The sequence below is a fragment of the Poecilia formosa genome, unplaced genomic scaffold, assembly GCF_000485575.1.
Source record: "Poecilia formosa unplaced genomic scaffold, Poecilia_formosa-5.1.2 Scaffold113, whole genome shotgun sequence".
NCBI lineage: Eukaryota > Metazoa > Chordata > Actinopteri > Cyprinodontiformes > Poeciliidae > Poecilia > Poecilia formosa.
In genome coordinates this window covers 504391-529821 of record NW_006800052.1, presented here as the reverse complement: position 1 = coordinate 529821, position 25431 = coordinate 504391, and the positions used below count along the sequence as shown (strand labels likewise).

Genomic DNA, 25431 nt, shown 5'->3' with positions numbered 1-25431 from the left:
AACGAGCAGGAAACTCCAGGAGGTTCACACCTGCTCTCTCCTTCTCAACAAGCGACAACTGTTTGGGAAACTGGAATATTTTTGCGAACATTAGGACATGCCATGCAGTCCTTTGTCACTCCAGCCATACATTTATGTGCACATGCTTACCCTCCCCTAAGGCTAAGACTGAAGGTCCAGCCTCCATTTCTCATTAACCCACTGGCTGGATAAATCAAAGAACAGGGCAAGACGGGAGACCCTCAGCCTTGGCCATTCAGATAACAAGAACACCCTACACCATTCATAGCCTACAGCCCAGTGATATATGGATCTGCGGAGGCTAATAGCAAAGTATTGACAGGGAAATGGTGTGCTTATCCTGCTCCTGCATGCTGGGGAGAGGTCCCCAAAGCAGATGGGATACACATCAGGGAGAGGGAAAGAGGAGGAGGAGGGTGAGTGGATGAGATAGAACTGTACTGGGACAAATTAGGTCCTTTATTGCTTTATTTCAGCTAATTTGTTCCTTAGTTTGAGTACAGAAAATAGTTTCCTCTTGTTTATGTGACTGGTAAGGGACTGGTCATCCTGCAAATGAGCATCTACTAACAGCCAACAGTTAACATCTGCATCATAAGGTACTGAAATAGTCTGTGGCAGCAGACATTTTTGTGAATATTTGTAGGGTACACAAACACCTAGGAACTGAGCTTTCACTCACATTTAGCTGCTTTCGCAAAGGCCCTTTAAAATGTCCTGACTAAACTTTTACATTTAGCCACAACAACCTCTCACCCTATGCCAAAGGTGTCTAGAGTCGCCAACATTTAAATGTTTTATGACCCAGAAGAGTTACGCTTGAAGGGTTCTGTCTGAAGATCTTCAAATATGGCAAGAACAAGTTTTTTCCCCCCCCATATTTGCATATTTGCTTCTCCTTAAAGGAATTTTCTACTTTACAAATTTAGCAAATCTGCTTAAAATAATCTGTGATTAGTTAATTTTAAGTAGTTATAAATGTGTTAAACTTGAGATACAGTTTTATCTACATCATGGGTTATTTGTCTACATGCAGGTCTGTCCCCCATTTTAAAAATACTGGTACAAAATTATTTCTTGAATAGCGCCATGTGGCCCAAACGTTTTCAAATTTCATTTGAGATTGGTGGATCAAGTCCATTTCACAACTTTTATCCCAGAAGCTGAAGAGCCTGAAGAAGCTGAGACACCCAGAGAGGAACTAGAAAAAAAAACTGCAAACTACTAGTCACATTGAGTTGGTATATACAATTTTTGTATTTTTATATTTTTTATGTATCTTTTGGGGGGGGGGAGGTATTGCATGCTTTGTTATTTATGGCAAGTCTTGTGTGAGTTTCTCACAAAGTTTTAGTTTTACTTTTCCTTCCTATCGTTCAGTTTGTCATTCAAAGTGAGAAGCCACTGGACATCCCAAAACCCAGCACCAGGCAGAGCAGCACTGCTTACTAATATAACATTGATTTATTTACTAAATTATGAAACTGAATATTTATGTAAATTGCTCCATTTTAGTGAAGTTTATGAAAGCTAGGTGGTTTACTGTGGAATGTCTTTACAGATTAGTATAGTTTATAGTGGGCTGTATACGATTGCAATAGCCATGTTGCACAATATTTCTATGCGTCAGAAATTTGAAGCCTAATTGGATTCAAATTTAGAAGATTATTGCTACAAGGTCTGTACTTCTTTCACACAGGTACAGTACATTCCTCATGCCAGCACACAGAGCTACAGGAGTACAAAACACACAAGCTAGAGAAAATAATACATTTCTCTAATAGGAGCCAATAGATCACGATATATCCTACCTCCCTGTGGTGGAGTCTTTAATGCTGGAGTCAGTAGGTTATCGCTGTGGGCGCTGCACCTCCTTCCCTTATGTGCCAGCTTTATCAAGTACAAGCAATTCTTCTTGTGACGTGGTCGTGGATGCAGAAGATGGGCCCTAATGACCACACTTCATCACCAGCCTCAGAGAGGATGCAGGGAGAAACTTGCAGCTTCTGATGTCAGATAAAGATGTGAGCAATGTGATATTATTGGACCAATAGGCATAATTTGGTTCAAGCCCAGCTTGAGCCACACCTGAAGTAGTTTGGGGTTATCATTGGATTAGAAACAGCCGAAACACTCCAAGCAGGAACTACCATAAAAGCTGCGGGGGCCAGTCAGTAAAACAGGAAGAGAGAAAGAAAACAGAGAGAAAGAAGCAAAAGAAAGAAAGAAAGAAAGAAAGAAAGAAAGAACCTGCTTATTACTATATTTTTATTTCTGTAGTTCACAGAAATAAAACAGAAAGCAATAAAGAGGCTTCCTGTACACTGCGTCGTAAAATTTGAACTTTTTTTTTGCATTTTGTCACATAACTACCTCCAACCTCTGTATATTTTATTGGTTATTATATGTTACAGACTGACACTAAATAAGCATAATGAAATCAAAGAATAATTATAGATTATTTTGCCTTTTCTTGTTACAAATGAAAACCTGAAAAAGGGCACTGAGCATGTTGTAACTGTCCCTTTTACCTTGAGGCCCCTAAATGACATACAGTACAACTAAATGCACTTAGAAGCCACACGATAACTAAACACAATTCACCAGTGTGTGATCTAACCCCAGTAAAATCTGCTCTCTGAAGTCTCTTAGGGAACGCCAAGGAACAATTATGAAGACCAGTGAACACAACCGACAGGTCAGGCAGAAAGTTGTTGAACATAATTGAACAATTGTAGCTTGGTGCAAATGATAAACCAGCCAAGACATGTCTGTCCACCTAAACTGGAAAGTCAGGCAAGGAGACAAGCAGCTAAGATGTCCATAGCAACCTTAGAGGAGCTGCAGAGATCCGCAGCTCAGGTGGGAGAGTCTATTGACAGGTCAAATACTATTCATGCACTATACAACCAGACCTTTATAGAAGAGTGGAGTGGTGGCATAAAGCCACATGAAGTCCCAATGGGAAATTGGCAAAAAAAACTCATATCAGAGCCACTTTGGTGTTCTGGCAAGATGAGACCACAGTAAAACCTTTTTGAACTACATGAAAATGTTATCTGTAGTACAATACCTTACACTGTACTTCACTCTGAGCACACTATCCCCATGGTGAAGCATAGTGGTGGTGGTAGTATCATGTGTGGAAATGGATTTGTGTTTGCAGGGTAAGGGAAGCTGGTCAGACTTCATAGGAACTTCAATGTCTTTCAATGCAGGACAGTCAAAGAAGAAACCATGTTAGAAACTGCGCTCTAAACTTGCTGAAAAAGGTACATTAAAATAGTTTAGATGAAAGCATGGATTGAAATGGCCTAGTCAAAGCTTAAGTCTAAATTAAATTTTATGGCAAGGCTTCAAGCATATTTTCACAGATGCTCTTCCTTTGAATTTGAGCCAGCTTGCATAAAGAATAAGCAAACATTTTGATCTCTAGATGTGCTAATCTGGTAGAAACCTGCCCCAAACGACTTGCAGCTGTAAATGTTTTCCTCATGGGGGAGGAGTAAATACAAGCACACGTCACACTTTTCAGATCATAATTTGCTTAAAAGTTTGAAAAAAACATGTTTTCTTTCTCCTCCACACCACAGTTATGCACTTCTTAACTGCATAAAGTCCCAGTTAGATAGTAAAAGAAAAGAGTCGCGATTACAAACATACATAAAACCAAATGGATCTAAACTGGATTCTTTTCCAGTGTGAGTTGATGTCAAATCTGCTGTTTGTCAGTTTTGTACCAATGAGCAAAGGGACAAAACAACACACCATCATCATGTGCATGTCTCTGTAGCTCTAAAGGGGGAGGGGGGGGCTCACCAACAACCAAATATATACATCTGGATGTCAAGTACTGCACTGAGGCCTGTCCCTGTTCATGATTACCCGCTTGACATCTTTATAGTTTCATGGCAGAGTTCCTCTCCAGCAGAAGTGGGCACAGAAAAAGCAAGTGTGCCAAAGTGGCTCCACAGTGCCGGTATGGGACACCAGAGTTTTGTGTTGAAATAATTAGCCTGCTTAGCTGCCATCTGGGCTCTAGTAGCTGCTGTGTGGCATGAGCCAGGTGCTTTGTGGGTAATACTACAGAGAGACATGCAGCAGATGCTCGTGTGTGGATCTGCCCAGCTTGGCAAAGATCTGGATTCAACTAATCCCTGCTACACTTTGTGGAAAAACCCACTAGAGGGAATACAGAGGAGGGTGCTTTGAGCACAGTGTCATGAAGCATGCCTCTTTAAAGAGTTAAAAGCAAAAACAATAACGTGTCAAAATGAAAAGTAAACTTTTTTAAAGTCAGCAACAGACTATGAACCTGCATTCTCGCCAGGACTGAAACCGAGATCCATCCATCTCACCTGACATAAAACCTGAGCCAAACGATCAGTGTGCTTATCTGTGAAACGCAGGGGCTGCTTAATTGCTGCCCCTTCCCCTTTGCAGTTCAAAATCTAAAGAGGTATAAACATTTTTTGAGCAGTTCAGTAGGCCAGTAACTTGATAAGGCCCCTGGATTTACTCGATGAGCTTAGAAAGTTCCTGAGCAAGCAGCAGGCATGTGGTTGTTGTTCCCAGAGGGCTGGGAAACCGTATCTGCCCTGAAGGAGCATCCTCTTTGGTAAGCACTTCTTATCCAGGCCATCACTGCAGGCCGATAGCAGGAGGGTAATATCCAGTAACTGCAGCTTTATGTGCGATCCAATACTTGGATCAATCTCTAGGACAAGGAGGATTGCCATTAACCCCTGAGATTTCTCTCACTTTATTGTAGAGCTTTTCTTTCCTAGATACTGAAGGAGAAACAAGGAAATCATAATCAAGACAGACAAAACTGTGTACTTTAAAATTATGAATAAGAGAGAGGTTTTTATTTTTACCAAAAGAAAAAGAAGAAAGATAGGTTATGGCAAATTAGCAAGGTAAAGCGGTTGATTATATGTAAAAATTAACACACTGTAGCGTGTTCTCCTGCGAGTGCGAGCAAGACTATGTTCTTCTTGCACCAGGAGGTGAAATGACACACAGATTCATCTGTCTGTGTCTACTCATCTTTGTTTGCATTCAGGCATGTGTTTGAGAGCGTGTACGTGTCGAGAAAGCCAGAGAGTTCTCAGCAGTGAAGGCATGAACAGAAAAGAGACGGTGACTTCCTTTCAAACTCTGGATACTTTTGGGAGTGTTGTCCAACACGCTCTTCCATGTGACTGAGAGAAAGAAGCGCCAGACTGAAGCCAAGACTCGCTGCACTGACAGAACATTTCTGCCACACTCGCTGAATATAAATGAATCGTCCCTGAAATCAGTGATTCGTTTATAGAGGGATGAAATGAATGAAAGAGCGATGCAAAATTGTCAAATTAGCACTAAAATTGACAAATTTACAATCTGGGCAGCTGAAAATAATTTTTTATTTTTTTTTTCAGATCTCAAGTTAATTCAAAACTGACTCAAGATGTTTGTGCAATAAAACAAAACAATTTCTCTTGGTGTAATGAATTGCAGAGTAAATTCCCATTCTACTACTCTCTTATGAAAAAATAATTTGGAACAAAATAGGCACAATTCTAGTTTATATATATATATATATATATGTTTTTTTTATTTGTTTTGTTGTGTCACACACTATCTCCACATATATGTAGGAAATCAGTAACTCATTCGTCTTAAGAGTTTTACATGGTGGTAGAAAATATAACTATTTTTTAATTAGTAAGCAAAACAGATAGATCGACAGAAACAATTCTCCAAAACACAAAATTCCAAGTATTTTTGAGAAGCTGAAAACTGCACAGTGGTTTTCTAAAATCTAAGCAACTCAGGTCTGCCTAAAAGTGTGACAAGTCTCACTTACCTAGACTGTTTCCTTTCACAGGCAGGTCAGGACCCTGAAGCTCGATCGCAGCAGCAGAACAAGAGGGCTGAGCGCATCCCCTCTTCTCCACAGCAAATGTCAGAGGCCACTGGGCAGTCGGCTGCTCCCGCCTGCATCGCGGTCCACCCAGCGCTGGTGCAGGAGAGCCGCCGGTCTGGCTGGTGGCCGGTCAGCCCGACAGGACCGGTCAGCTGGCCTCAGCAGAGACGAGGCAGACGGGCACACGGGGAGACGAGCTGAGCCGGACTGGGCTCTGCTGGAAGGCTTTTTCGCCTCTCCTTCTCTGAATGAAAGCAATCCCTAAGAGTGAATGGGTAATGAGAGACTGGCTCCTGAGATTTTAGCTTTCTTAATCATGTTCATAATTAATTCAAGAACATTGATAATTTCATTACATTCTTTTTGTCTTATCAATAAATGATGTGCCTGCACTTTTGGTCTTGTGTATACGGGGAGAGAGGGAGGAAGAGAGGGAGTGAGGGACAAGAGGAGTAATACTGCACTAAAAGCACAGGAGATGGAAAATGATACAAACAGGGATGTGGTAATTATAATCTTTGACCAAGCCACTGGAAGCACAATATGAAGTCAAGTGGGTACAAATAATTAATAAGGCCTCCTGGAGTGTGTGAGTGTGTACGTGTGAGCGACTGTGGCGGGGGAGCTGGGGGGGGGGGGGGGGGGCTGGTGACAAAAGTCTCCGTTGAACAATATTTCACCGACCCTGAGAGTGGATATTTTTACAAAAAAAAATAAAAAAAAAAAAATAAAGAAAACATACTTTAAATGCATGTTCACATAAGTCTCTAATAGACCAAGCAGTTATATACTTGCCTTTAAACCTCACCTTTAAACAGGGGTAGATGCTGGAGGATGGCTGTCTCATGCTGCCCTTCAGATCCAATAAGAGCTCAGGTTTCAGTGCATTAGTGCATCGATGCAGTTTTCAAAAAGACCACTCTCCTCCCACCCTTCTCCCCTCTTCCAGTGCTCCCTGTTAGGTCACAAGAAGAAGAAGAACAAAAAGAAGAAGAAGAAGAAGAAACCAGATCAATTTTCTGTCTAGCACATATAGTTTCCATTTATCTAGCAGCAAGAATAATGAGATAATATGCATTTTTAATAGTTCATCCTCAGAATATTAAATAACCCTTCACCTCTGTGCGTGCGTGCTTTATCAGTTGAACTTTCTGTTTAAAGCTGATCTGAAAATAGAACACGAAGGAGGAGGAGAAGGTGGAGGGGAGGGGGGGAGGCGATGTAATGGATATCCCTGTTTCCTAAAAATGGCTGTGACGATGATTGAGAGTGAGGAAGATTCTGACTCACAGTCTTCTCATTTGCCCTGATATGCGACACGCAGATGGATGGCTACGAGCGGCGTAATCTGACAGTGAGAGATTGGCAATCCTGCCGAAGGTCTAATCCCACACCTAAATACTGTCGGAGAATTTGTTGATGCATCGGGATCAATCTGAGACAACGTGCAAATTTACAACAGCACTGAAGCTCTGCTGTGAGCTCAGGGAAGTTTTCCGTCTTAAGTCATCAATATCCGAAAAGCTCTCTGTAGGTATTTCTTTTTCACTTAATGTGTGACAAAATTACAGAGTTAAAGATTTTTTTTTTTGCACAAAATTGGGGTCATTTGACAAAAAAAAAAAAAAAAAGCAGGGCTTCGTCATAACTGGTAAGGCTGTGCAATTTGTCTTTTTCTAATGGATTTCCAGCTTGTGACACACTACAATATAGATTCGTAAAGCTATATGAGGCATTAGAGATTCAAGTACTTTATGTCCTATTTATTCCTTATGTGCCACAGGCCCCCTGCCTTGAGATATGACCAGCTCGAGAAACCTTTAATAAAATAAAAAAGTAAAAAAGGGGAAAATAGAGATTTACAACAGGCCATTTTGACAGTAGATTTGATATAAGGTGTTCATAACAAGTTTTGCATTTTGTTCCAGGTCCCCTCACACACATTTTAATCATTTTTATGTGATCTATGTACGCAGCACTCATCCTCTCTCTGTCACCCAAACCCTCCAATGTGTCTCTCTTAAACAGATTGCTACAATACTTGTAATGATGGTCCTTCCCAGCTGTGCTGCAGGAGAGGGGAAGGGAGCAGCAGGCTCTAGTATTACCATAATACCCACTCCCTCCCTCTGCTGTCCCAAGGGTCTGTGTGTGGCAGCACTGGGACGTGGGGTAACTCTGCTAACTGCTGTGGAGGGGACTCAACTGGCTGCCGGTCCTGCAGGCTTTGTGAATTTGTGTGAGGGTGCGCGTCCGTGTGTGTGTGTGTGTGTGTGTGTGTGGTACGGGCGCTCGAGAGTCTGTGTGTGAATGTGACAGGGCTGAACCTGCCTGTGGGCGATGTAATAAAAGCGCCACGCTCTGCTGGTGGTGATGGTGGCAATGCTGCCGTAGCTGCAGAGGAGGGGATAAATATAAAGCAAGGAGGAGTCGGCCCCTCAAGTCACGGCTTGACTTACATCCTAATAATTAGGCTCCTTTCCAATAAAACAGGGATTTGTAGCCATGCATCTCTTTTACTTCTGTTTGCTATTCTGCAGAGAAGAAAAATGCAAGACCTGCTGCAGGATGTGGGTGAAGCAGGAACCTTTGAAAAGATTGAATTTAAGCAACAATGAAACAACATGAGCAGAGCGTGGCCAGGATGCTAGATTGTAATTATAACATCATTTCAGTAAACATCATTTCCAACTTAATATGTTTTACTTTAAGCCACTAGGTCCTTCTTGAAATAATACAAAAAATAAAACACATGAGCTATGGAGGTTACTATTACATGTTACCCTAAACCTTCCAATTTATAATTTTGTGTAATATTCTCAAGATTACATTTCTCAGCTCTATCAATCAACTGAATTCGGCCCCAGTTTGATCCAACTCTATTTCTAACTCAATAGCCTGCAGTGGCTGGGTTAAATGTGCACACCCATGTTAAAATATCTGAAGCCTTAAAAAACAGAGACCAAGACAAATTATCTCCAAACCTTTAACACCTTCAGTGAAAACAAATCCTTCAGGTAGAAATCATAGGTTGGAAAAATGGTACAGTAAATAAACACACCCTTAAACTAGTTGCTTGTTGAACAACTTCCTGATTTTATTTCAGCATTCAGTGTTATAGGGTACACACCACAATTAGAGTCTGATTTACCTGAAATAAAGGTCAGCTACAGCAAGATTTTGCTAAAGTTTGTTCATTTGATTCCAACAGCTGTATAAGGATTTCAGTGGAGAGAAAAGAACAACAGTGACATTGGGAAAAACAGGACATTCCCCCCATAATTGTTGAAACTAGAAACTGGTCATGAAGTTGCCAAGAGGCTGACGGGAACACTGAAATAACTGGACTGCCTGGTAATCACAGGTTGTGTGACAACAGACTCCTGGATTCTCAATAGGTCAGCACTAAGCAGTAGGAATAAAAGACAGAAGCCTTTTATTTCAAATAAAATGTTTAGGGCAGCCAAAAATACACTAAAACCTTGTGGAATTGTAATGAAACTAAACTTGGTCTTTTTACACTAAGCAAGCCTGAAATTACCATATAATATATAATATATGCTGGTCGCAGCATCATGATCCTGGCTTATTTTCTTTCAGAGGGAACTAAATTTATTATCAATGTGGATGAAATCATTAATAACTCTTAAGACCACTCAGTTTTGACTCAAAACCTTTGCTGTAGGTGTCGGCTATGAAGCTTATGATAAAAAGTATTTTTAGTTAACATGAAATAACGGCAGAATATGCACCTGACACAACAAAAATATGTCTCAATCAGAAGAAAACTAAAGTTTGGGAATGGCCAAGTCAAAGTTCAGAACTAAATCTTGCAGAAAATAACATGGATTCACCTGGAGAGAGCTAAGCAAGGCAAAGTGGAGTTAAATTAAGTCAAAAGGTGGGTGAACAAAATACAAAGGCTTGCACACTCATTTAAACAACTTTTGAAGCATTTTATTTAGATTTTTATTATCATTGTTATTTTATTCATTTATTTGTTTATTTCCCTCAGACAGATTTGTTTCCTTTTCAGTTGAATTGTACAGAGTTATGTGACATTTAAGGTGGAAATGATTCTTCAACAAGGATGTATTCATATAGAGCAATGGTTTTAACATTACTCTCCTTAGATGTCAGCTGATGCTTGTGTCTGCAAATCTGAAAAATCCCCAAAATTCAAACTGTGCAGGATTTTCACAGTGCCAGACACACAGAGGCAGGTGGGGGCTGTGTGCATGTAGGAGAGAGAGAGAGAGAGAGAGAGAGAGAGAGAAGGGCTGTGCAGGATGGTGGTCCAGGCAGGGGGTATCAGGCTAATTAAAGCAAGCATTTGTCAGAGATTAAGCCTTAAACAGAAAAGGTCATCTGAGCACAAGAGCGCACAGTTTCGCTGCTGTGCTCTAAGGGCAATCTAAACCTTTCCAAGCTAAATGGTAAAGATGCTATTTGAAGGGGGAGGGTGCCGAGATCCTGACCAGCGACAAGACTGACACTCGGGTCATTGGTTCTTTACTGTCCATTACACATGCTGGTCAAATCTGGCAATCGGTGTCATTTAGGGATGAAAAATAAGCACCGGGACAAGATCAATAGATGCAGCCATCTGTACCAGCTGTGATTAATTGACTGTCTCCAATTAATGACTGGCCTGTTGCAAAGCAATGCAATCTCAGCAGAACAATGCTTATTTGACTTATTTCAGCCAAAATTTGTTTATTTTCGCTGGCATACCATCGGAATAAATTAATTTACCAGTTCAGGCGGCATCTGTTGGTTTACTGGAGTAAACTGGAAAGTTTTTTTTTTCTTTTTTCTGATGGCATCATGTATTTTAGGTGCTTTCTGAAGTCATTTGCAGTAGTGAAATGAAGGCAGACATTCACATGGCTTATTTTAGTTTATAAGACATAGGGACTAAAAATATTTGAAAACTGTCTTTCATGGTGTTTCAAAGGTCTGTATACATTAATATCGCCTCATTATAAGCAAACAGCGAGCAGTGACACAGAATATTGCCAAATAAATTGCAGTAAAATTTCAATATTCTCTGTAATTTATCCAACCTTATTCATTGTGGACGTTTACTCTGAAGAGCATCGCATAAAACCACTTTGGATATGAAAAATGAGTAGGAACAACTGCTGGCTTATGATCCATTTAATAAACCATTGAAAACAGTCCAACAAGTACTGGTGATGTTTTTAATCTGGGATCAGTGTACAAGGTTATTTTGCACTCAGTCAATTGTAATCATATTAGATCCCGAGAAGATGTCCTGGTTTTAGATACAACGAAGCGCAGGACGTGTAACCCCAGGCATGAGTAATGGCCCTACAGGGTTAAACTCTGGTACTGATGTAATTTGAAATATTTTTAGTGGGATTTATGCTAATATTAGGCCACTCTTAATAGATATTCATAAATTCAATCATTTTCATCTGAGACAATGACATGCGAAGTAATATATGATAGTTTTTATGAGGTGGGACTTTAAAAGATTAAATGATACAGGTCATATCAAGTTAGATATTGGTCTGTGTTATATTGTTTCTTTTTTTTCCCCAAAATACAATGACTACAAACCAAATTACACGTTTAAAAATATATATTTTTTCTATTTATATATCTGAACGACTTTTGTCTTGATAAATAGATTTACTGGCTTATGAGAAGAGAATATTTATATGATGATGGGAATCTGCTAATTTATTTATTTTCTATACGCTAAACTCTTGCATGTACTCTAAGGTGTTTTTCTGTGTATCTTGTGACAAGCAAATCCCACTGTTTAACATGTCTCGGTGACGTATTTATGGTGAGTTCAGCACTTTTATTAACTTCATCAACTGACTTTTTCACCGTAGTGGTAGTTTCTGTGTGCATTTGCAGTCCTTTTTATACTGAACTGTGAGTGCATTGCAACTTCAAGAACAAACTTTTTCCCTCCCAAGTTCAGCACCTTTTAAATCTCAACTCAAGTGGAACAATACAATTAATAACACAGAGACCACAAGAACAGATTGTCAAGTTTTTTAAATGGAAAATGCTGACATGCATGGACGAAGCGTAACGTAACATAACATTTTGTATTATTTAATCTAGTTTTAAATAAAGACCATTAGAAGAACACATTACCAACACATGCAGTCTGATCACTTTCAAGCTCGCAGCTTATTTATCGCTGAGCTGATGCATATATTATGCATCAGCGAATGCATAATATATAAAAGCTCCTGGTATTTTAAGCTTCAATATTCAATATCTTTCTGTATTTATAGCACTAAGCCTATTGATTATGCTTTTTTTCCATCTCGATATACACACAAAAGTGTTAAATTATATTACAGCTCTCTTGTTATGGCTTGTTAGCCCACCGGGTTGGTAAGTCTGCGCTTAGATTTACAGCTACTGCTAATTTAGTTTCCTGGCTCTCATCAACTATGTGTCAAACATGAGATTAAATAAACCTACTATATTACTGAACACCAAGTAGCACAGAAATACTATAAATGACAAGTTAGACTACAAAGGGAATATGTCAGCTGGAAAAAGGGAAGCGAAAAGCTATTTATTTTCATTTGTGGATAGTGGGATATAAAACTACAGACAATGTTAAAATCTGTAAAAATAACCACTGTATATAACTATCGATAGAACAAAGACAAAGAGGAATATTTTTAAATTTCCTTCTATTGAAATAAAAGGAATACTGTTACAGTTGATATAAAAAAAATCCCATCAAGAAATGCAATGTAAATGTTTAGGAATAAAATTAAGAGCTCCAGATAACATATATTGGCAATACCGCTTGAATGAAGTTGAAATGATGGCAGCAATATTAGTTAAGGAATCAAGTATAACAGCTAAGATCAAACAAATTAAGCTGTGATATATCAACCCACGATTGACATGTGAACAAAATCACCTATGAAAACAACATAATGACATTTTTAGCACATAATCCATATTCAGTTTTGGCATAACTATTCAATTTTGAGGAAGACAGATTAGGAAGCTCTGATGTTCTGATTTGGAAAGTGCAAATTTAGTTTTTTCTGACTTTTAAATTTAAAGTAAGCAAAACTTTAGAAGATCCACAACTTCTTCTGTTCACTAAATAGAAAGTAGAAAGTCTACCAGAGGAATCCGAGCAAATGGGAAAAAGCCCAGACTGTGCTGTAAGTGATATTTTAATCAAGTGGAATTGCACAGGAAGGCAACGCCCGGCTAGTTGTAGCCCATATCTTGGATACGTCTGTGAGTGGTGGGCCTTGGAGCGCTGACTCAAGTGACAGTCCAGTTATCGCAACTCCATTACTCGTAATGATGATTGTTTCAAATCCTATTCAGTCTGTAGTTCTTAAGTCTATCTCTTTCACTCAACTTTCCAATATGCTGGCATACAGCACTCTGTGAACAGTCAGCTCCCTTTGTGGTTTACCCACCTAGTAGGGTGAGCCAATGACTGAACTGCCAAGTCAGTTATTTTTTATGATTACACAGGCTACAATATTATGCATTTAAATCTAAAAAAATATTCATGTAGTATTATCTTTTGACAGACTGCATTAGGGTGTAAAAATATAAATGGACATGAACAGATGTTTATAGAGCACTGTAATGAATCTATTTGAGTTTCACTTTTTGAACTAGTTAACTATTGTTTGTTGATAAAAAACAAAACAAAAAAAAACCCATTTATTTTGTTGATTAGTTTGAGCAGTAGTCTGTTCTATGCATCAGCCTTATACACAAATGCAGAGGAAATATGACAGTTTGGTTTAATCATAAAACCTTAAGGTGGAGTTAAGCGCAGAATCCTTTAGGAGGTGACGGAGCGAGATCTGGCTGGTGAGATGAGCCACAGTATTCGGATCTCCAAAACAAGCCGCAATTCCCATACTCTAACGCAAACCCTTTTATACGAGAGTAGTATAAAAGGGTTTGTGGTATAAACGCTAGCAAGACCTATGCTAGCGGTGAAAAAACTGTCTTACTAATCTTTACATATTTGTTTTTAAACATCACATTCGGTTTAATCACCCTACATCCACAAAAGATTTTCATATAAACATGTTTGTAGACTCCTTTTAGGCCGTTGACGCTTTCCGTAGTTTTCAGAGTCGGCGGGCGGAACAGCGGGTTTCCTAATTTGAAACTTTGTACCGCCTCAAAGGAAGTCCCTTCCTCTCTGCGCAGTGTTCTCTGGAAATATGGCTCATATCTACCAGACATCGACCCTCTCTCTAACTCTGCCAATTTCGTGTCAGATATGTCTCGGAAAGGTAACAGCGTTACGCTTTTTAACAAACTCACCATCTGTTTGTTAGAACTGCGTTCACACGGAGCAGACGGTTTCTTAGTAACAAACCAGTTCAGCTTTGCGACGCCGTCCTTTGCAGTGTCAATAGGTTTCTCATAATCTTTGCCAGGCCTAGTCTAGATATAACTCACTCAGGTTTGCTTCTGCAGGTCAAGCAGCCCGTCATCTGCGCCAATCACCACGTGTTCTGCTCGTGCTGCATGGAGATGTGGTTAAAGAAAGCCAACCAGTGTCCCACCTGCAGAGTGCCCATCACAGCCGAGAACCCGTGCAGGGAAATCATCGGTGCGTGGCTACACCGCACACTGACACAAACCAAGACGAATGCGATGCCTAACCAAACATGAGCGCATATTTCAAAATGGTGCCTATAAGGCAGTTTTTCCATAAACAACTAGATTAGGAGAGTCACAGATGGTCCACAGGATATCTGCAGTTTTGTAGGAATTTCACACTTTTGTAGGCAAATTTAAAGAGTGCTCGGGCCCTTTTACGCAAGCTCTACGTCATAAGTACATACGTTTACTTTGGATTTATTGTTTCAGCAGTAGTCAGACATTACATATGGAACCTCCTTAAATCATAAAGAAAGGGTGGAAGTTTAGACAACCAAAATGATACCAGCTTAGACAATGGGCTTGGCTGAAAATGTGTGAAACTACAAATATTTTCCAAATTCTGTTCTGTTTCTCCGTAGTTACCAGACCTGGTTTTCCGGACTCTGTGACAATCTTGAGTGCTTCCTGGCTTTTTAGTTGCAAACCAGTATGAGAAATAAAATAAAGTTCAGCATCGACCAGCTCTGGTGCTTTACAGAACATCATTCTTTACATGCGGCACTGCAGCTTAAAGCTTGAGATGGACTAAACTCAAAGCTGTGCTTTTCTTACACAATCCATAAGCTAACCAGGCTACAGGAGCACAGATGAATGTTGGACATCTTAAGTGTCTGTGTCTTGTAGAAAAAAAATGGTGAGTTTAATTAGGGATGCACAAAATGTTGGCACCAACATCAGTATTGGGAGCTATTATGTTTTTAACATCTTAATATCGGTCTGATTAATAAAATTGGGCTGATATAACAACCAATATTTATTTCCATCTTCTTGCCCTTTATTTCTTAAGGGGGAGGGGTTAGTGTTGGTCATGTGGTGTTTGTTTGGTCATGTGACTGATGCAGTGTAGGATTGTGAGATCACTTTTTTAAGGCATCGAAAGGATGGTATATATTGATAAATATTGATTATTAGCCGTCACAGCGATATTGGATATTGATATTTGTCTCAAATTTTTTATATCAGTGCATCCCTAACCCTTGTTTGTTTGTGCTTACCCTCAAGCTTACCAAGATTAGCAATAAAAAGCAGTTATTTAAGACATCACCAGCTACAGTATGTGTGATAACTTTTGAGTTGGAGAAAAAACAAAGTTAATTTTCTGCTAAACCAACCTTGTTATTTTTGATTGTGCAAATCAAATAACTACTATGTCTGTGAAGGAAGAGTGTATAAGAGTTTTTGTTCTCAAATAAAAAATAAATATCCAGCCATAAATCAGTGTTCTGCTTCTGCGTTGTGCTCTTTAGAATCCAGGCCTTGTTTACAGAAGTCAGTTTTGATATCTATACGATTATATACGATTAGACTTGTTGCTTGTTAAAAGCTTGTTAAAACTATACTTTAGAGCTGAGAATTAACAGTTTAAAGTGGACTAAATTCAGCTATATGCTATAAAGGACTGATCAAAAGCTTTGAGTTGTCACCATATTGAAGTCAGATCCATTACTCAGCTGTGAGGAAGACATTTCCAAAATGGCAATGCTCTGAATTCTGTTTGAAAGTTGTATTTATCAAATAGAGGTGTGGAGTTTCTAGTTAATCTCTGGTAGAAATTCTTCTTGGAAATGCTGAAAGCTGATATTTTAATTCTTCTTTAATATCACAGCTCATCTTTTACTGCACTCTGTTTTGTTCCTCCCCACAGGAGGGACAAATGACGGCGATTACAGCGAGAGCCCCTCTACGAGGAAATGTCTGAGGAAAACCAGAGGAGAGCTGCTTCTACGAGAGTATGAGGTTGTCAAATATAGATTCCTTTTAGGTTTTATTTTAGTGTCGGTGAAGATATTGAAAAGAGTGCCATATATAGGATTACTGCTGAGTTTTTTTAAGTGGAGTACTATGGAGCAGATACTCATAAAGTCAGTTGGCTATAGAGAACCAACATTAAAGTAATAAGTCAGATAGTCATAAACTTTTTTAGTTGTTGTAGGTACTTAAAGATGTCCTTTGCTGGGCGTGTCATTTCCTGTCCACTTCCTCAAACCTAAACACACTCACCACTCAAAATAATTGAACATGCAATGTACTTATAGGAATGTAATGGACACCTTTTTCGTGTTGCATTTTTTCAAAGAATTAAATTGTTTCGCATTAAAAACATCTGAGGGAAAAAAATATAAACAACCAGAAATAGCTATGTTGCATAATTTTATAGGGAATCTGAACCTAACATAAGCTTCAGCTTTTCTTCAAGCATTTCTCACCTGTTTGCATACTCTAGATAAAGTCATTTATTGAGTTTAAGTAAGATTTAAATGATTGCACTAATGTGCAAAGGCGTCACTCAGGAGAAGAAAACAAAACGTTTTCTACAACATTGACTTGCCACATTAAAGATGGCCTTTACCAATCTGACAACATATGAGTGGTGAACATAACAGGCCGGAAGATCTGCAGATTGTGGTGGTGGCAGAGTCCTGCTTTGGGGTTACATTTAGTCAGTGAGTCAAGCTGGATAAAATGTTCATCATTTCCAAACTAACTGACTAATCTTTTTAGTTTTGCTAAATTTTTTAGCATAACTTGAACCGAAGCATTCATCCAAATCAACAAAAAATACTCCATCCAGAAGAAATAGACCTTTCCCATGTTTTATTCTTTTTGCCCCAACATATGTATATATTTTTTAACCTTGATATGGTTTAGATGTCAACAATCGAAGTCCTGCTTTCAGATAAATAAAATCTCTTTTTGACAGGAAGAGATTGACGGACTCATCAGAGAAAACGAGGAGCTAAAATCAAAAAATCTAAATCTGGAAGACCAACTTAAGACTGCTTTGCTCCCGTGCAACCTCAACACAGAGCAGCGCGATGACAAGAGAGTGTCGCTGTTTGTGGTGGAGGAATGGAAAAACAAACTCCAAGCTGCCACAGATGTGTGTGATAAGATAAAACAGGACATGGACAAGATGAGAGAGGTAATCTGTAGCTGTTACTATTAAACGGGCCAAGCATGTCCAGAATGCGTTTTATTGTACAGTTAATGTTGATTTTGTTGAACTTTTTTGATGCCAATAAATAAATATATTAATGTGTTCCTCAGACAAATAAGACTTTGCGATCTCAAAATGTTGACCTTGTGCAAGAGAATATGAGACTGAAAGCAGAGGTGGCAAGCAGGTCTCCTCAGAAGTAAGTAATGTTTTGGTGTTTCTTACCATCACTTTTTTTTGTATACCATGACTTTTTTTGCCCCCCATTTTCAAAAGTTTTCTTCCATCTTTAAATTAATGAGTTTCAATTTGAGGACATTTCCTTTTTCTCTGAAATATTCAATGTCATGTTCAAATGCAATCTTTTGTTTTCTTCTACTTGAAATATTTTATAAACCTCAACCTTGATTTACAAAAGGGGAGGAAGAGTATTGGATTGGGTTTCTGTCGACAAACATGAGCGTTAGACAGTTTCATCAATAAAAACAAATAAGTCTGGCCTCTAAGTGAGATCAGGTTTACTTTAAGTTTGAAAAAGATGGCCTGTAGACAGTCATGTTCTTTTTATTTCAAAATGTTTAAATTTTACCTTTGCATATCTATTATGCGTGTTTCGTAGTTGCTAGATTGTAAGAAAATCTGTTTTGAAATAGCAAAGACCAATTAAAACAGGTTACGATTCAACCAATTGTCATTTTTACTTGTTTGTTGTCATTTCATGACTAACTGGTCTGTTCTTAGGTTTGGCCGCTTCACGGTGGCAGCCCTGGAAGCTAAGATTCAGCAGTACGAGCGCGACGTCGATCACCTGAAACGCGCTCTTGATCGCAGCGACCAGTACATTGAGGACCTGGAATCTCGTGTCAGGAAGTCTGAGAGCAGACAGCTTGAGACACAAGAAGCTCTTGGGACTAACAAAGGCACGACCGACGTTCTCCTACAGCAACAAAATATCAGTATGATGATGAGAAGCTTGAGCGACAACGAGAGAAGCTCCATCTGCAGCAATCCGGAAGCGGAGTGTCGACCATTTTCACAGAATTACAGTTTGGTGTTCGTGCCGCCAGCAGATCACAAAGAGTTTAACAGAAATATGCCTGGAGAGAAGAAGAACGAGGACTCTGAAAGCATTTCCTCTGACTTCTTGCCCACCACCCCATCCACTGCTTTCCGCTCTCTGACCCTGAGAAGCCCTGGCATCCGTGAGAAGAAAGTTGCATTTAAACCCATCTCTCATCTGAGAAGGCTCGATTTCGAAGAATATGCTAGCCAGGGCAAGACTAGCATAGCCTTGGAGAAAAAAATCAACAGCCTGGAAAAGTTTCCTAAAGGCTTATATCAAACGGAAATGGAATCCTCCAAATCTGACTTCTGGGGCTCCTGGCAGAGATCAGGTTTGCGGGACATGTCACACCCAGGTCCAAGTAAAGAAAACTTATCAAAGGGAGCTACATCTGCTACTCTTATCAGAGAGGAGCCTGACAGTTTACAAATGTCCAGTGAGGCATCTATGGATGCAGCTTACCTGGACAAAATATCAGAGTTGGACTCCATGATGCATGATGGAGAAAGCTCCAGTAGCCGGGGATCCCAGTTCTCCTTGGCTTCCTCCCCTCACATAGACTTGGATAACACTCTTGTCCCAGAGCAGCAAACCTGCCCTGACACCTTGTCCGACAATAACGGCAAACCTGCGATTCCAGAGGAGAATAAGAACCAGTGTACAGACACTAACAAGGATAGTGATTTGAATGTCAGCGTTGCTCCAACAGGCTCTGACAAGGAAAGCTTTGCCACTCAGGTGTCGGACGGGATGAATGGTGCCCACGTTTCTGGCTCTGCAGAGCGTACAGGGTCTTCCCTGACTGAAGAAATGTCGTTTGACTTGCTGTTTGATCGTCTGGATGAGATTAAGACTGCTCCCTCGTCCTCCCTCAGTCCAGAAACCCAACACCAGGATCAGGATCATGTGAACCCTCCATTCTCCTCTGGCTGCACTAGTAGTAAGCCTGTGAACACAACAAGAGACAGAAGTGCACTGAACGGTTGCCAGCCAATAAAGAGAAAGTCACACAGTCCCTTCAACACAAGCAGCCCCACCAAACTTTCAAAGCTCATGTAATGGCATTGAAAACTGAATTTACAAAACCACATGTCATCCTTTAGGGTGTAAGTTATTATATTTTTGTTGTGTAGTGTTAAATGAATTAAGCTAGAACAACACTGAGGGTACTTTGTGTAAAGTGGGGTTGTAGGTCTCTTAGCAACTCGATTAACATAAAGCATACTTTCAGCTTGTAACATACTACTAACTCCAACAGGTGTCTACAGAAGTGTCTTGTCTTGTGCTGGGACTTTTATCAGACTTATTTGCAGCCTACTTGTGTGTAGTTTTCCGCTATTAACCAACTCAGATCATTGTTTAATAACAAAAAAAAATAAATCAAGATTATCTTGAAACACTGAAATGCTACAGAAAAAAAAATTGTTAGGAAATAAAGAAGTAATGCAAAGCAAAAAAAAAAAGTATGAAAACTGTGTACGTTTCTGCATTTCTGCTGCCTTGAGCACCTGGTGTGGCTCCTGTTCAACAGTGATGGTCCTCTGTTTTGTAGTGAAATTCCAACATTTTTTTTTACCGCATATGACTTGCAATACCTTAAGCTGTCACAATTATTAATACATTGCTATTAAAAATGGAAACGGCACAGCCTGTTCATGTCGACAAGAACCTCGTAAGGACACACATTAGAGACCTCACACACAGCAGCAGCGAGCCGCCTTATTTATTATGCAAATTTAACGGTGCCGTGTATATTTCACATACCTCTAATCACTGCATGAAATTTTAATTGGATAACCATTGTGGTTTGAATTAATGAAGTGTTAATTCATTGCGATTAATTAATTTAGATAAAGACCGGTGCAAGGTTTGGTGATGTATTAAATCAATTTGTTTTGCACTCATCTGGCAATGATGGGCCTTAATGATCAGGTGGTGCTCCCCATTTTCTTTTAATTAGGGGTGAAAAAGAACGCCGCTGCCACCTGGATTGGAAACTTTACCAATATAACTGGATGTCCTTAATAGTGGTTAAAAAAAAAGAAAACCAGAATAGGCTGAATATTCTGATATAATTAGGTGTGATTTCACAAAATGTTACTTTTCTGTCTCAGATTACATTAAGAGTGAGTGTAGACAATTGCATTATATATATAGCTACACAAGCCAAAATTAGCTGCACTGGGTCATTTGTGAACTGGAGCTGAAGTAAAGAATGAGGCCTGAAAGCTACTGATGCACTCCTGTAGCTGGATAGAGAAAAAGCCCTAAAACGCAAGCAACTACTCTCCAGATGTGATTGCCTGCCCTGTGAGCAGTTTTTTTTTCTTTTTTTTTCTTTTTTATCTGTCAGCCAGTTCACTGTTCTGGCAGCTTGTGTCTCGCGAGAGCAGCCGAGCACGGGCTTGACGAGATCTGAGGCGCTCAGGTGTAAGAGCCTCTCTCATCCCCAGCAGTGGGGGAAACAGTAGACAGATAAGTGCGTCTGAGAGACTGCAGGCATCTCTGATCTCCGGGCACAAGGCTGCCGCACTCGGCGCAACTACAGAGCGAACCGCACTGCATCATTACCGAATAGGCAAAGGATCTGTGATTATCTATGACTATTTTCCAGCTCTCGTAGCTGTTTCCCCCCTCTGTTTTATTTATTTATTTATTTATTTTTCTTCTCCTGTGCACTTTAATTCGAGACGTTCGCCAAGATGATGTCCATGAACAGCAAACAGCCGCACTTCGCCATGCATCCCTCCTTACCCGAGCACAAGTACACCACTCTGCATTCCAGCTCGGAAGCTATAAGGAGAGCCTGCCTGCAAACTCCACAGGTAAATGATCCCAGAAAACTTTACCTTCTTTGTCACTTTTTCCTGCCTCGGCTGCTCGCAAGCGACGAGCGCTGTCTTGTGCGTAATAACGAGAGGCGCTTCAAGGCACTTTCCGCCAAGACGCGCGCTTAATGTTTTTTTCATGTATTCCACAGCAATCACTCGGAGAGTCTGTGATCTTTTTGAAAGCATGCTCACGCAAAAGCCCGGCGTTTGCCGTTTTTGTATTAATTTTTATGACTTCCCGCCTCTGAAGGAATACTCAACTCTGCTACGTGTCGCCAAAAGTACCGACTGACAGATGCATTTATGCACGTTTCTTTTTTCCTCTTTTCCTTCCATGTGCCTTTTCCTATTTTGCACCCACTCACTTTCTTCTCCTCTTCCCTTTCTTTTTTCTTTTTTTTTTCGTTTTTTATTTTTTTATTTTTTATTTTTTGCCCTCGCAGCTACAGAGCAACATATTCGCGAGTCTGGATGAGACCTTGCTGGCCCGGGCAGAGGCTTTGGCCGCCGTGGACATCGCCGTGTCCCAGGGCAAGACGCACCCTTTCAAACCGGACGCCACCTACCACACGATGAGCACGGTGCCATGCTCGTCGACGTCCACCGTGCCCCTGGCCCACCACCACCACCATCACCACCACCACCACCACCAGAACCTGGAGCCTCCGGACATCATGGATCACATCGGCTCGCCGTCCCTCACCCTGATGTCCAGCGCGCACGACGGGACAGGCGGAGGAGGTGGCGGGGGAGGCGGAGGTGGCGGCGGAGGGCTCATCTCCACCTCCTCTGCCCACCCGCATTCCCACATGCACGGTTTGGGTCACCTATCCCACCAGGCAATGAGCATGAACTCGTCGCTCACCCACCACGGGCTCTTACCGGGCCATCACGGTGGAAGCCAAGGCGGCCCAGGGCTCACAAACCCCGGACTTCCCTCCATCAATGACTCGGACACAGACCCAAGGGAGCTGGAGGCTTTCGCTGAGCGCTTCAAGCAGCGGAGGATCAAGCTGGGGGTGACCCAGGCGGACGTGGGCAGCGCTCTGGCTAATCTCAAAATCCCCGGTGTGGGCTCGCTGAGCCAAAGTACAATTTGTCGATTTGAGTCCTTAACTCTGTCCCACAACAACATGATTGCGCTCAAACCCATCCTCCAGGCCTGGCTGGAGGAGGCCGAGGGGGCCCAGAGGGAGAAAATGAGCAAACCTGACATTTTCAACGGCGGGGAAAAGAAACGGAAGAGGACCTCGATAGCAGCCCCGGAAAAGAGGTCTTTGGAGGCTTACTTCGCCGTACAGCCTCGGCCGTCCTCCGAGAAAATAGCGGCTATAGCTGAAAAGTTGGACTTGAAAAAAAATGTGGTGCGAGTGTGGTTTTGTAACCAAAGACAGAAGCAGAAAAGGTTGAAATTTTCAGCTGCTCACTGATGGGCAAAGAGAACGGAGAGAAAAGAAATGAAGAGTGACTGAATCTGGGGACCAAGGGACACTAACAAGACACCATTTTCAGTCTTTTGTCTCCAGCGACTTTACACGTTGGTGCACAATGGGCTATAGGCACCCATTTTATGAGGCTTCATATATCTTGTTTATTTTTCACGTTATTGGTGAATGTGAAGTATGCAAATACCAGACTACACAAATTTCGCTCAGTTGTTGCGAGGGAAAAGTTTAGCGTTGTCGTCATTGCCTTTTAAAACGCGTGGAAAGACGTGATTTGCTTGATACAATATAGCGAGTTGTTTTTCTTCTCTAATAGGCCTATGATTTGAAATATAGCCATTTACGAATTACCTCATTTATTGTTGAACTGTGTTTCGGTTTGATTCTTGTCACTGTTTGGTATAGAGTAATTCACGAAGCTGTTTATTTATTTATTCATGTGTTCCTTTATTCTAATTTTAGAAGCTGCTATAAACTTCGAATTTTGTTGCAAACTTTAATGTCTAACGAAAAAAAAAATTAATAAAATAAATTGGGCCTGCATGAAATACTAATTCACGGGAAGAAAATAAGCCTCTACAGGTCATCATAATAACTACAGATATATTTATTTAAATTTGCACACAAAAAAAGACCCTTTAGGTTTAGATCGACATGGTTTGTATGTACAGACTACAGATTATCACTTACAAGAGGCGAACTCCTGTGTTTTGGAAACAATTTCTAAGGGTCTTGCGACACCTTTGACATCACAGATCAGAGCGCGAAAAGCTTGTGTGCTTCATGAAGGAGTAATCACAATTTAAAAAAAAAAGGAAATTTTTTTTCTTTTATGTGTTTCAGTTTGCAGTGCAAACACTCTATGCATTTATGAAAAAAAAAAAAAGAATAAATCACTGCTTACAGTAGTGCTATCTACTGATAGACCTTATTTTTTTGTGGGTGGTTGTAAGTCACTGTTAAATGCTTGTTTTCGCATTAAGATCACCTCGTTGTTTGTCGTGTTAACTGTTACGGAGTCGTTGTGTAAGTACTATTTACTTTGTGCACAGGTATGTTTACAAAACTACGGCGACATGTGCATCATGGAAAATGTCTCCTTCCCTCACTCACAACTTCTACACTCTCCTCTGTTGTCCTCTTACTTTCATTGGTACTCTCCATCCTGTACGCCAAAATCCAACGGGGAGTGTGTTCCAGCAATCTTCTAATAAATCAAAGAAAGAAAACCGTGCTTTTTTTTTTGTTTTTTGGTTATGATTGGACACACTACTCAAGGGGCTCATTGTTGTTGCACAATATTATAGCAACAGCTTTGCTAAAACTGAAATGATTTTAGTATGACACGAAGTTATGTTTTTCCCCCTCAGCTCTGTTTTCTTTGTTTCCTTTTATTTCTTTTTTCTGTCTTTTTCTCTTTTTTCACCTTTTTTTTTGCAAATAAAGCTTGGATGGGAAATGTATTTTATTTGAATCACACATATTAAATCAAACAACGAATTATTGTATTGTCAAATTAAAAATATGAAAAAAATATATTGTTAATATTCACTTACATTCGATAATAATATAATAATAATTGTAAGAATAATAATTAATAATAAATCCGTTTTTTTAAATAAATTACACAGTAGACATTAGCATAAAAAGAGAAAAAAAATCGGACAAAAGTTTGTTTCCAATAGCTATCCCCTTAATAATATCAATAAAAAGTAACAATAATAATGCACTAGTTTATTCAGAAATTAATGTTCCTTTGCCAAGTAAAATGCAATTAGCAGTTTTGAAAATTTCAGGATAGAGCTCCACTCTTCTAGATTTATGGCGATGCCAGGCCTTGACAACACACTTTAGATCCACTGAAGTGTCACAGCAAAGTCAGAATAACTCAGCGGTAGCATTAAAGAGGGCATGCAAATGAATAAGAAGAAGAAGAAAAAAGAAAGAAAGAAGCTAGCAAAACAACAAAAAGTAATAAAATATCAGATTGTGTCTTTGAAATATCACAATGAAATCTGATCCCTCCTTTAACTGTGCTGTTTTAACTCTAAACCTGCACGGAATGTTTTTTTTCTTCCTTCACATTCGCCTGTTACTTGGTCCTATGAATTACTCTGAATTTTTATAAGCGTGTAATGCAATATTAATCAAGGTTTGCCGCTATAAAATGCAATACTTTCAGTCGGCATTCGGGGTTTTCAGAGGAAGTGGGCATGTGGAGGACGTCGTTTGCATAACAGCAGCGAAAGCTTCTCGTTTTTGTTTTCTGTAGCTTTTTGGCCAAATTGGACAGAAGAGGAAGCGGCTCGTCAAAGTAAGTAGGCCTTTTTTAAATTTCACATAGTTTTTAACCTGAAGGAAATTAGATTGTTTAACGTTTTTCAGACACAAAGCTTAGAACGGAATACAGCTTGGTGATTTGTAGCAAATAATAATTAATGCCATTTATTGAAAACTTGAATGCTATCTATCTATCTATCTATCTATCTATCTATCTATCTATCTATCTATCTATCTATCTATCTATCTATCTATCTATCTATCTATCTATCTATCTA

At 39.9% G+C, this 25431-nt stretch overlaps 2 protein-coding genes and 2 long non-coding RNA genes across 7 annotated transcripts in view; 3 read left to right on the top strand and 1 right to left on the bottom strand.

Moving 5' to 3' along the window:
* LOC103143518 (uncharacterized) overlaps positions 1-25431 on the bottom strand; it is a 75732-nt gene that overhangs the window by 21115 nt on the left and 29186 nt on the right. The window contains exons 2-4 of one of the 2 annotated variants that reach the window (XR_001663091.1): positions 6741-6887; positions 5873-6193; positions 1833-2027 (exon numbers count right to left, since the gene is read on the bottom strand). This is a non-coding gene — a long non-coding RNA (uncharacterized LOC103143518). Of the gene's footprint in view, positions 1-1832; positions 2028-5872; positions 6194-6740; positions 6888-19059; positions 19148-25431 lie in introns of those variants that run through there. The other variant, XR_476804.2, reaches the window with a different exon arrangement.
* obi1 (ORC ubiquitin ligase 1) lies at positions 14038-20002 on the top strand. Its single transcript, XM_007560090.2, has 6 exons — positions 14038-14220; positions 14408-14543; positions 16242-16333; positions 17298-17519; positions 17645-17733; positions 18276-20002. Exons 1-6 carry the CDS (start codon positions 14149-14151, stop codon positions 19654-19656), a joined length of 1992 nt encoding a protein of 663 aa, XP_007560152.1. The 5' UTR covers positions 14038-14148; the 3' UTR covers positions 19657-20002.
* Positions 21039-23744, top strand: pou4f1 (POU class 4 homeobox 1). Its single transcript, XM_007560089.2, has 2 exons — positions 21039-21422; positions 21872-23744. Exons 1-2 carry the CDS (start codon positions 21300-21302, stop codon positions 22856-22858), a joined length of 1110 nt encoding a protein of 369 aa, XP_007560151.1. The 5' UTR covers positions 21039-21299; the 3' UTR covers positions 22859-23744.
* The window catches only part of LOC107837104 (uncharacterized), a 39350-nt gene continuing 38998 nt past the window's right edge, over positions 25080-25431 (top strand). For all 3 annotated transcript variants that reach the window (XR_001663093.1, XR_001663092.1, XR_001663094.1), the window contains exon 1: positions 25080-25187. This is a non-coding gene — a long non-coding RNA (uncharacterized LOC107837104). The remainder of the gene's footprint in view (positions 25188-25431) is intronic.

Bases quoted from the DNA above. Each gene is read 5' to 3' on its own strand.
- obi1 (XM_007560090.2), top strand. From the start codon at position 14,149: ATGGCTCATATCTACCAGACATCGACCCTCTCTCTAACTCTGCCAATT. The intron at 14,544-16,241 runs GTGCGTGGCTAC...TCCTCCCCACAG, and splicing joins CCCGTGCAGGGAAATCATCG to GAGGGACAAATGACGGCGAT. The intron at 16,334-17,297 runs GTTGTCAAATAT...TCTTTTTGACAG, and splicing joins TGCTTCTACGAGAGTATGAG to GAAGAGATTGACGGACTCAT.
- pou4f1 (XM_007560089.2), top strand. From the start codon at position 21,300: ATGATGTCCATGAACAGCAAACAGCCGCACTTCGCCATGCATCCCTCC. The intron at 21,423-21,871 runs GTAAATGATCCC...TTGCCCTCGCAG, and splicing joins CCTGCCTGCAAACTCCACAG to CTACAGAGCAACATATTCGC.